At 39.4% G+C, this 12,589-nt stretch overlaps 1 protein-coding gene across 1 annotated transcript in view; it reads right to left on the reverse strand.

Annotated features, from left to right (window-relative positions):
- The window catches only part of LOC131223571 (PHD finger protein ALFIN-LIKE 2-like), a 36,949-nt gene extending 36,455 nt beyond the window's left edge, over positions 1-494 (reverse strand). The window contains exons 1-2 of the mRNA XM_058219009.1: positions 204-494; positions 80-112 (exon numbers count right to left, since the gene is read on the reverse strand). Of these exons, the coding sequence (XP_058074992.1) occupies positions 80-112; positions 204-294 (124 nt within the window). The 5' untranslated portion in view covers positions 295-494. The remainder of the gene's footprint in view (positions 1-79; positions 113-203) is intronic.
- Positions 495-12,589: the final 12,095 nt, after the last annotated feature.

The raw sequence follows: 12,589 nt of genomic DNA on the forward strand, positions 1-12,589 counted from the left end.
ATAAGACCTAAAAGAAACCCTAGATCATCTCGTGATCTAGAACCCTAGAAATTAAAACAAGGTGGACAATCCGAATTACCTGGATCGCAGAGAGCATAGAACTCATCCACATCTGTTGAAGACGAAATGACGCGAGATTTCAATTAATGAAAGGGAGAAAGAAAGGGCAAAAGGGAAAGGAATTGAACAGTGGAGATGCATACCGTACGTTAGGGCACGAATGATCCCAGCCCTTCGGCTACTGTAATCCTTGTAAATCTCCTCCACCGTACGGGGATTCGAAGCCATCTCCATGGAGAGAGGGAGGACGAGATTTTAAGGAGATCGAGCGCTTGATCTTAGGGAGACGGATCCGTCGCTGTTGCTGTCGCTGCTGTTGCAGAGATTGGACGCGTATCGGCCGTTGGATCCTTCTAAGGAGGAAGCGATGATGCGGAGAATGTAAAAGGAAGGAGGAGCTTTTGAAGTGTTACGGGAGTTGTTTCACGTAAGAAGCCGCACAAGGGGGAAAAGTGAGGAGGCTGGCGCGTTCAAGGCTCTCGCGTCCATTTCCGCGCCACGCGATGATCCAGACCGTTCATCGAGAAAAAACATTGATGCTCGGGTAGCGTGTGATGGATGATACGCAGGTACTTAGGGGTAGTTTGGCGCCGTGGATTGGAGGGGATTGGAGGGGGGTTTCAAATTCTCCTGGTTGTTTGGCAGCATAAAGTAACCGGGGTTTCAAATCCAAGGGTTTCTGATGGGAGGTTTGCAATCCACGGAGAGAGCTTGGATTACACCTAAAATCATTTCAATAGTTGCAGGGTAACATGTGTGTAACTGTACACTATCATTCTATTGGGCACATGACCCACTAATGATGATCAGCATCGTCCAAACATTGTCCATGTAAATCAACACCAACCAAACATTGTCCAGCACCATCCAATCATTGTCCATATTAATCAATGATTAAAAATCGTTGGTTAATAACTCAGACATGATCTTGTGCTTGTGGTCCATCCGAGACTTGGAATTTCATCATTTTCAGGCAAAGCATATATTTCAACGGGCTTATCACAACCATAGTGTCAAAAATTATATATCTCACTAATTAAGAATATTAAAGTTGGTTTAGTAATTAAATTCAAACCCTTATGAATATACCATGCATAAGTATTTCTGAATTTAAGTTGATTCACACTCTAGGGTGCCAAACATACGGGAGGATCGCCAATCCAGGGGTTTCCAATCCGGGGAGTTCCGAATCCAGGGTTCCAAATCTACGCTCCCAAACAGGCCTTTAGAAATTACATATGTTGCATATGAGGAGTTCAAATTAAACTGTCAAAGTTATAGGTCCAATCTGGAAGTATCATGAACGAAAAATTACATGGGAAGGTCTATGAGTCCAACTAATTGGACCATAATACGTGGGACTACCCAACAAATAACTTCCAAACTTACCATGTGTATGCAAATTGGAACCTTGCAGATAGGCTGTCCCACCATAATAACCACCTTGTCCAAAAAACAGCTACATTCACTCATTAGGTGAGCCGTACCATAAAGAATCATTTCTAGCCATTGATAAATAACAACCTACAAATATAGGCCATGTGATGATGAGGAAATGTCGCTGATTTTTGAAAAGTGATTCGATGTGGACAAGATGTTTGGTCATGGACATGGACGCCCATTGTAGGTTCTAGAGCGCGAGGCAGGGCCTATCATGATGTTTGTGAGAAATCCATCAGGTTTATCCATTTTTTCAGTTCATCTTAGTAAATGTGCAAAAATAAGGCTACTTGCATAACATTGCAGTGTGGGTGGGCCACTTCACACTTGGCTTTTCTTCTCCTGATCTTTTAAGCACACGAGGTGGTATTAACTCATGTGAAACAATGCATATGATTTGGAGTTGCCATGATCACTTATGAAACAAAAGAATTTAGAAATCTCTCAATTCGAATGACTCTTATGGTTGGTCCACATTCGAAGACTCTAAAAGCTTGATGACAAAAAAGGAATGGGGTTAGACAATTTTTTTTGCCTATGAAAAGTACAGTCTTTACTTTACGGGATTATAAATTTTTTAGAATTAATAAAACTTTAGAAATAACTACATCTAAGGTCCAATTGGGCAAACACTAGAAAAAAATAATAATTTAGAATGAGGTGATAACATGATGCTGATGTGTTGTATGTGAGATGCCAGCATGAACTTGTGGAGATGTGAGAATAAAACGAGGGAAACCAAGGCACTCTTAGATGAAAAGAGATGGCGAGGTGCCCTTGATTCTAACTCTACTTTGTTGATCATCGAATTCATCTAAAAATTGGTCGTATCACAACGCAAAGGAGATCACCTGGAGAATGAGATTCCAAGGCCCACATAACCCTCTCAAGCATATCAAAAACTCTCTCAAAGCTCTCTTCCATGCAAGGTAAGAACTCTCCTCTCGATCATAGTTGTTGCAAATGAAAGAAAATGATATGATATTTATAGAGGTGACATACCGTGCTAATATAGTACATATACATGTTTGTTAAGGTCCTTGGGGTTACATAAGCCAGTGCAACTTATAAGTGGACTTTTTGGGTTGGCGAGAATCCAAATCCTTCCGGTTGTATTTCACAATTTTTAAAGACATTTTTGTCACCTCAACTGCTATAGGGCCTCATCTATTGACTCGGATCACTTTCACATGCCTCGCGCAAGAATTAGATTTACCGCCAATCACGTTTGGCCAATCTGGACCATTAATTGGTTCCAAATGGTCCTGGGTATCCCTGTGGCGCAATTTGTTTCAATATGCGATGCTTCTTTGCGGTGATCCAATGTCAATTTCAATTATTTGTTGCAATCATACAAAGTATTATATGTGATTTTGGGTGAGGTGTCTATAGCCATAAAAAACTCAAGTGGGCCACACAATAGGAAAAAGTGAATAGGAAAATGCCTACCCTTGAAACCTCCATGGGTCCACCATGATGTTTATATGCTATCCACATCACTCATAAAGGTCATTCCTACAGGCAGTGTTTTAAGTATAAGTATCAATAGAAGTTTTGCTGGCCCAGAATACAGAAATAATATTAATATCGCTTGTAATATTGGTGATAATCGGAAACACAAGGAAACATGGGGAAAACAATGGAATTTTTTAATGAACTTCAAGAGATGCTAAAATACACATTTAAATATTTATAAGTTAAACAATTTGTAAAAAGATGCATACATAATAAATTTTCATTTAATGGGGTCCTAAAACATGTGTTATTATAAGAAATTAGTCCAACCATCCAACATTCTATCCGAACATCCATTAATATTTTAAAATATCAACAACATATGATATTTTGCTAAGAAATCGTTGACAATCGGAAAGGGAAACAAAATATTATAGTCTTGATATTGCCCATATTACGATAACAATAATATCACTATATGTCACGCCCCAGACTCGGTAACTGGACTCACAAGGAACCCGATGGCTGGTTCTAGTCACAACAACCTCCGTAGTACCACATTCTCGGCTCCTGAGGTTAGTTCCGATCCTGGTATCCTACAAGGAGGATTTTCATAGTAGTATAATCATTTCCAATACGAGCATACTCAAGATCACAAACAAGTACATCTGAGAATAACAAAGACACACATCGCAAAATCCACTATAAAGTTGAACTTTTACATCATCTATAAGGTCCAAAATGACATACATGAGAATAAAAGGAAAAGAGAAAGAAATCAGCAACACTGGAGTCCTCACTACTCAACTTTACTCCACGCTCTGCTGCTATGGCGCCTGCCTAGAATCTCCTGTACGCATCAATCATGCATAAGCTTATAGAAGCTTAGAGGGTGGTGTAAGTGTGTGACAATAGTGCATAGAAGAATAGTAGGAGGTTTAAGGAGAGAAGCATGATTAATGAGCATATCACTAGCCTTACCAAGGCTTACCATGAACGCGATGCAATGAGTAATGAGTGTCATACTAAGGCAATGCATGAAGGGGGGCTTATACAACCAATGCTAATGCGATGCAAGTAATGTCAGTGCTCATATCCAAACCATAAGTCAAGTACATTTTCAATCATAAGGAAATCATCGGGGTCTATTACACTGCTGAATGACTGCCGCTCTGCAGACCCCGCATAGTTAAACGAGCGTAAGAGACCTCACTATCCGTCTGTGGACAGCCAATCATTAACAAGGCCTGAAGGTAGCGGACTCATTTATGAGCTGGTCAGACTCAGCCTAGTAATGCCTCCTCGCACTAGGTAGGTAAGGCCACACCCCCATCCAACCGACTACACGACAGTGGGAGTCGCGGCCTAACGGTATAAGGCTTTCGTGCGCTCGTAGTTTCCACTCGGTCACGGCGTTGGAGCAAATCCTTGGTACCATGGAAGTTTTGAGAATTTCACCCATGGGCATCCTATGCACCCGGTATGTTCAACTAATATTTTCGGTGTCCACACATATGACCATCCACGAATACCCCTGTGGAGGTAAGGCCCTGATGAAGTAAAGGCGGATATCCACAAGTTATGCAATGTTAGATGCATGAATCACACAATCACCCATGCATCAATCTCAAGTATCCATCTCTCGGGGAGATACCAACACGTCCTACACAATGACACAACCATGACCAATTATACCTCAACCAAGCATGCATATGATGTGTATGGGAGTGGGCCATGAAGATAAATAGGGGTGCCAATGAGGTGAAGATGAACTCTCTACCTAACCATGAAGGGTCTAGGTACTTAACCAATTCCTCATAAGGAATACAACCTCTAGTGAGGGCCTATATACCTGGGGTAGTCCACGAGACTAAGGAGAACAATGGTATGGGCCTAAATAGATGAAACGGACCTAGCAAGGGTCTATGGTGGGCCTTTAACCACCCAAAGAAGCCTATGGGCCTACCTTAGGGCCACCAATGTGGGCATCCATCCAGCCCATCTCTAATTGATCATGGATCAAGGCCTAAGGCCCACGCAACATCAGAAATAAGAAACGGGCAACCATAATCATACCACAAACAGTCATGTTGGGCTTCAGAAAGGCGGCCCAAGGCTTATCCAAAACATGGGTCCAAGGGAAACACACATAGCCCAACCCATATATATCACTATGGGCCCATAGGGGAAAGGTTAGGGCCCAACATAAAGGCCATTAATCCCATATATTGTGGTGGCCTAGTGGGCAGCCCATTGCTCAAACCACATGGGCAAATGTCATGCTCTTAGTCAAGTAAGTTGGGCCTACAAGCCGGCCCAAGTATTAAAGTTGATTTGGTGGGCAACCAAGGGCCCATCTATTTGTGTAATCCAGCCCACTAACCCAACACAATAGTATGGTAAAAATGGCCCAAGAGTTCAATGGGCCTATCTGGAAAGTTCCAGCCCAATTGGGCCTAAAGAGCTCAACAACTAGCTACATTCATGGACCCGATTAAATTCAACTGTGGTGGGCCTCAAAAGTGCATTTATTAAGTCCAACATTTAAGGAACCAAAGGTATAAATTATTCCTTCTAAGATCTTCACAATGTGGTGGGCCCCACTCCTCAAAATTTTAGCTCAAAGGCCAAGCATAATTATAACAAGTTGCTGAATTTTTAACCCAACAGGTTTATGAGCCTATTGGAGTCCAGTAATTGTTTCATTTGATTAGGACATCAGCCCAAGTGGTCCAGCTATCAAGTCAGAGGATCCCACCACATAAGGTTACATCATACGATACAAGAGAGTAGGTGGGCCACACTGCTAGACCAAAGTCCAGCAGGTAGCCCACATGGGGCGTCTCATATGGGCCTGGGTATTTGGCCGAAACTGACCCAAATTTTCAGGTCACACCACAGTCAGATCGAATGTCCGTTGGGCCTAAAATTTTGCAGAGTGACACATACATAGGTGGGTCACACCCCCACAAAATTTCAGAATTTTTGGACACTTAAAAATATTTTAATTTATTTAAATGAAACAGATTGTCCAGAAAATCGGACTGATCTGAACACCATATTGTAATGGGCCGGTCTAGCCACCACCATGGTGTGTACAGGTGTCCATTGGCTCTGAAATTTTGTGGGTGGGTCGCAACATGGGTGGACCACCTATATATAAATTTTCATGATTTTAGAATACCCAAAAGTATTTTAATTAATTTGAAGGATACAATCTGTACAGGGTAGAGTATTGCAGGAATATGACTGTGCTGAATTTGGGCCATTCCAATGGGTGGGTCATGGGCCTCCAAAATTCTGAAAATTGAGGACCAAGGTCTCTCATCATGTATATAATAAGAGGGAATCCAAAAATTTGGCCCACCATCATCAAAATAATTTATGAATTTCTGTTTACAATAGTCTACATTGCTGGACTGCATAGCAGAAAATCAGGCTGACCACCCCTCTTGGCCCACCCTTTTGGATAACCAAATGGAGTCATTTGGGGCTGAAATTTGGCATACTTGTAGGTGGGGTCCACACCTTCAAGAAACATATATTACATAAGACCAAACACCCCTCTAAATGCCCAAAAATCTGGTCTCAAGATGACCCAAAAATCTGTCCAGACAGATTTGGACAGCAACATGTTGCTGTCCAAACCACTCCAAAAGATAATTAAAAGGGAGATAAATCACCATTTCCTTAGGGTGGGGTCCACCTAGATGGGTCACAAAACTCTCAGACCTAAGCCCCTTCCAAGATCACCCATAATATCAAGCCCAAAGGCTGTCCAAAACATGACAAGAATATGGGGCAACAAGGTGGGCCTTGACATCTAACCACTTGGGCCTAGTTGCATGGCACATCAAGTGGGCCACACATACATCAGATTTATCATAAAAACAGGAAAGAAAATATAGAGAAGAAACATAATCCGGTCATGGGGTAGGGCCCCGCCACTAATGGGCCCTCCCAAGAATGAATCATACCCATACAACTACATTGATTGTACATGCAACATAAAATCACTACATGCATGATTTATAATTGTTATGGATGGTTGAGATGTCATCCCAACATGATCCTTAGGGTCTAGATGACCTTAAGATGGAGTGGATCATTAAATACATCATGATGGGGTCTATGGAGAATGACCCCATCATGGATCATGACATGCATGTAGGATGGGCCAAATGGCCACATTCATGGGATCAAATGGGATCCCCACCATGGATTGGTGGGTCTCATATGATCCATTTAGGAAGAAAAATAAAATCAAAGGGTAGAAAACAAGATCAGAAATTATAATTACCCACCTTAATGGATCCCACTCCAAAGTTACATCAATCTACTCTTCATGCTCCAAGGGACATGTTTCAATGGGTGAGATGGATTGTTGAAGGTTAGATGAGAGGGGATTTGAGGGAGAAGGGGCTGGAGAATAGGGAAAATGGGGCTGGATTTTTTTGTAAGAGAGAAGAGAGTAGAGAAAAATGAGAGGGAGAGTATGAAAATTTGCTAGAAAAGAGAGAGAGGGAAAGTAATCATCACTCTCTCTCTCTCTCCTGGATTAGAGAAAAATCATCATAGCATATGGTGATATAAACTATGTTGCTAGGCTAGAGTAGGGATGGGTAATGTGTGGGTGGTAGGTGGTGTAGGATATGGGGGGTTTAGGTAGTGTATGGGTAGTTTGTGTTGGAATTTGCACAAAAGAGGGTGACCACCTTGAAAAATGTGCCCTCCACACTAGGTGGGCCACATGATCATGCTCAAAGGATACAAATGAGATGCACACAACTTATGATCCACACATCGGATGGACGCACAAGACGTGTTGTTGGAACCGCGACGACGATGCAGTCACAATGGCATGGATCTTAACTCGATTCGAGTCGGGTTTACATGACAGAACTCAAGGGTAACTGCAAACACTATCCGAAGGTCGCGGGTCGCCGGAATTTGACCGGAAGAACCGCGGGACCAAAATAAACAAAATGCATACTCATACACACACATGCACACATGCGAACTCGGGTCAGGTCTCACACTATATTATCGATATTATTGTCAACAAAATAAACAATGTATATAACCAGGCGCTCATTAAAAAAAATTGAAATAGATTTTTTTTAGTAAATAAAAATTTGGCAATATCGATACATTGGTGATATTATCGAAATATTGCTGATACACTAGCGGTACAAGCTGCATATGAAATTTACACAGTTGAAAACATTAGCAATATTGATATATTAGCAATATAAGTGACACCTAAAATTTACACAGTAAAAAATATTGGCGATATCTGAAATTTCTAATACTATAAGTGTTATCGATATTGCCAAGCTGGAAATATAGATAATATCAAAGATAATTCAATAATATCGAGGATACTTTAAATAGTGCCTATTGGAATGAACTAAAAACACATGAAAAATATATCCTGATCTAGAACTTCAACAGGGGATGTTCAATCCTCATTGTTTCTTGTCATGTAGTCCACTTGAGTTTTGGATTTGCATCAATTTTTGGCTCATGTCCTAACATGATCTGGAAAAACTGATGGTCAGTGTGGATTCATACAAACATAATAGTAGGCCCTAGCTAGCTTCGTGTCACAAGCAATCTGCCTCTTATCACAAGCAATTCGCGTTTGTGCATATAAAAAAGCTTACAAGTTATCTGTTAGGTAGTTTTTGGTATAACAGTTAGGCTTAAGACTTCAAATTACCAATTATCTAAATACCTAATAGATGGACATTTATTATACGATTGAAAATCCAATGGTCCTATTTTATCGAACGTGTGTCCACAATTAAGAGGTTAAGATTACTCCACCAGTTCGTTAAATTTAATTTAAATTAATATTTTCTACATTTATAATTTCAAGTGTGTATATCATGTTATACTCTCCCTTCATTAAATAGCTCCCTTCATCTAAACATTCGTGCTTAACTAGGTATCTTGGAAGAAATCTCGTTGATAGGGGATCTCCACTATGCATGCAAAGGAGAGAGTACGTGTTGTTGTTTCCAACTCACCTTTAAGTGGATCTGAGAGTTAAGACGACTGATTCTAGGATATTTCAAATGAACCATTTGTATCTTCTTGTCTATACCAATGGGTGGTGTCAAGTTCTATTGGAGTCACGATCCAACTCATTTATTGAATAAGTTCAGAAATACAATCTAAGACTAACAAATCAGTAATACGAGTCATTCATAAATATAATCTAAGATTAACAAATCAGTAAAAATGAGTCATTTTACATTTATCGATGCTCATTCATGGTTGAAGCGAGCAAAGGCCCATCTAAACATGGTAAGACTTCTATTTGGTGGGCTTTAAATGATCAATGGTTCAGATTGATCAAACTTATTGACCGTTAGATATTCAGATTGAGTATACCGGTGAGCCTCATAGAAGCTCTTATTGGTTTAAATATGTAAGGAGCGGTATACTTGAACTCTGTTATGTATCCAAAGTACTTCAAACATGTCACATTCCAAAATCCAACAATCGAGTTAGCCAGACCCCAATCCTGCATCTTAGGACATGACTTACATAAAATAAAAGCATGAATCATAAACCACAATCCACAACATAATATTATTCAACAACAAATACAAATTATATATAAAATGTCTAAACTCCAATATCTAAAACTTAATCACTTTTTCACTATGATTCTTTTATAATAAATTTTGAGATAAAAAATAAAGCTAAACCTTAAATAATAATATAAAACAGACTAGATGTCTAGGCATTCTTTCTCATCCAATGTACTCTCCTCCACTTCCAACCTTGAAATTGAATTCCTAGAAAGGTGAGCTTACACATGCTTAATGAGAAGATTTCTCATAAAATTTTAATCATTTACTTTCCATAGATATCTATGTATATGAAATAGCAATGGTTAACAAGGGTAATCACATTTTCAAAACCTAAAATATAAATAATTTAAAATAAAAGAGGTCACAGGATAATGATTAAACTTCAATCCAGTATAAAACGTGTTTTCAAAATAGACAAGAATTCTATAATATTCATGTGAAACATGCTGTAGAGGCATAACTCTTATAGTTCAGAGACACTTGGAAAAGAGTGTTTATGATAGTTTAAACTGCTCCGGTCCTCATTACTATAAATATAGGTCTCGATTACCTTAATTACACTATATGGAAAGCCTATTCTCCAATCTCCATATTTTTAAAAGGTGTAAGGTACAAAATATCAAGGTAAATCCTCATCGATTTCTCATTTAAATTGAACAATTGCAAGCTAGGCTTGGATAAAGCTTTTACTGACCTATTGATACCCCTATCGTCAACTGTATATCTGAATTCTACTAATCAATAATCAACATAATCCTTATTAAGAAAACTTTATATGATGACCTCACTCAAGTCTGTATCGAGAATATGAATGACTCCGATCATCACACGTGGGCTATCAATCAAAATAAATGCCTTTTTCACCTTCCACTTACAGCTAGAAAATGATCACTTTTGAATGTTTTATACTATGATCATCACGATGCACTATTCAATTATCTCTACATTCTAATGGATAGAAAATGTACCGCTTTTAGGTCGTGATTGAGTGAGGGGCCAACATGTGTCAAAATGCAAGTAGATAGTATTTGTTTCAAAGATCCGAGTCATTCATCACGTATGATACATTATAAGCATGCCATGAAGATCAGTTAAGTTTGCCTTATATAAGAAAATAGCAATAAAAATGTACTTTTTAATGACACTCTTGTCATTGGGCACTTAAAAAGCCTTTGCTACCTTGTCAAAAGGCATTTTGCTAAAAAATTTTTAAGAATAGTATTATAAAGGATTTATTTATATTATAGAGGCATTTTAATAAAATAGTTATGATAATTAAATGTATTTCAAAAGGTTTACCTTATTCAAATAATAATAAATATAAAATGACAATATACATGAACCAATTATGATTTTTTTTTTTTTTTAAGGCAATACTTCATTTGGTATACTTCACTAATATTTTTCATATTTATTTCAAGATTGTTTATTTACTTGATATGTGAATTTTAAAGGAGAGGTTTGTGCTTTAAATAAATAATTTAAAAATACCAAGGTTTCATACTATTAGCATTCAATTAAGGTGAATTGAGGGCTTGGAAAGATCTTAATGTAAGATTAAATGGGCCACATATGACATTAAGGACATATGCAATTGAATGGATGGTTTGGATAATCCAGATCAAATGTGGCCCAAAGAATTGGGACTTGTATAAACCCCCGATGGGTTAAAGAGTACCATGTAGACTATTTTCGAATAGTCATAACTTGTAATGAATTTCTCTCTCACAAAGTCGAGAAGAGGTTGTTGCGGTGGATTCCTAGATGGGATGAACTTTTCTAACATCATTTTCATATTGTAAAAAATAGATCAGGTCCCCTCTCCTTCCACTCGAGCAAAGTTACAAAGAAGCCTCATCGATTCTCTTGTGGAGAGGAGATGAAGATCGAGCATCGACGTAAACCATCCATTCGGTGAAGCTCGACTAACGGATTCAATGGCCGACCAAGGTATGTAGTATAAACCCCTTTAATAGCCCTTGATTGATGTGTAATGATCCTCGGCATTTGTTGGTTTTACATGTGGCATCAGAGCCGAACATGACATCATGAGAACGCTGGAGAACTTTTTTAAACTTATCACCCATGATATGAGTACAAAATTCAAACTGTACATGTGATGCAGCACCCCATGAAACCCCTGAGGCCTAACTTTTACCCTGATCTAATACTTCATTGGGCCATGGAAAAATGAAACAGTTTCCTCCCTTGATTTGCCTCTCTCCTTTTCCATGGCCAGTCAGGGTAAAGGTTGAGCCCTAGGGGTTTCATGGAGTGCTGCATCACATGGACAGTTCAGATTTTAGGCTCATATCACATGAGATAAGTTTTCGTGAGAGCTGGTGCATAGGTGAGCATATATATATATATAGGGAAAAGGTTCTATGCTGTGGAGCTCATGAGAACTTCCAATGGGGTCGAGTTGTGTGGGCCCCACCATAATGCGTGTCGAACATCTACCCCATGGGACTCGTCTTAAAAATCAAGTCAATCGATGACTTTTGTGGGCCACACCACGTACAAAAGTTGAGAGGGGTTACCCTCCCATTAAAACATTCATAATCATTTTTTGGGCCCACCGAATTGTGGTTCACAAATCCAGCCCATCCATTATGTGTGCCCCACTTGTATGAGGGATCAGACCAAGTTTCAAATTCATCCAAATTTTAGGTGGGCCCCACTAAGTACTTTTATATGTTTTAGGCATGTCTTCATGTGATTTTAGATGGTATGGCCCACCTGAGTCAGCATACAGCAGAATTTTGGGATATCCCATAGTTTAAAGGGGACCCATCAAATGCACGGTGTTGATGTTCGACATCCTTGATGGTGGGGCCCACACAGCTTGACCTCATCGGAAGTTCTCATGAGCTCGACTGCATAGAACCTTTTCCTATATAGAGAGAGAGAGAGAGAGAGAGAGAGAGAGAGTGAGTTATGCTCACTTGTGCACCTATGCATGTGCGCACCTTTGCACACGTGTCATGGGTGTGTAATTCTAACGGTCCATGTGATGCGAACAGAATCCC

Source organism: Magnolia sinica, chromosome 13 (genome assembly GCF_029962835.1).
Source record: "Magnolia sinica isolate HGM2019 chromosome 13, MsV1, whole genome shotgun sequence".
Lineage (NCBI taxonomy): Eukaryota > Viridiplantae > Streptophyta > Magnoliopsida > Magnoliales > Magnoliaceae > Magnolia > Magnolia sinica.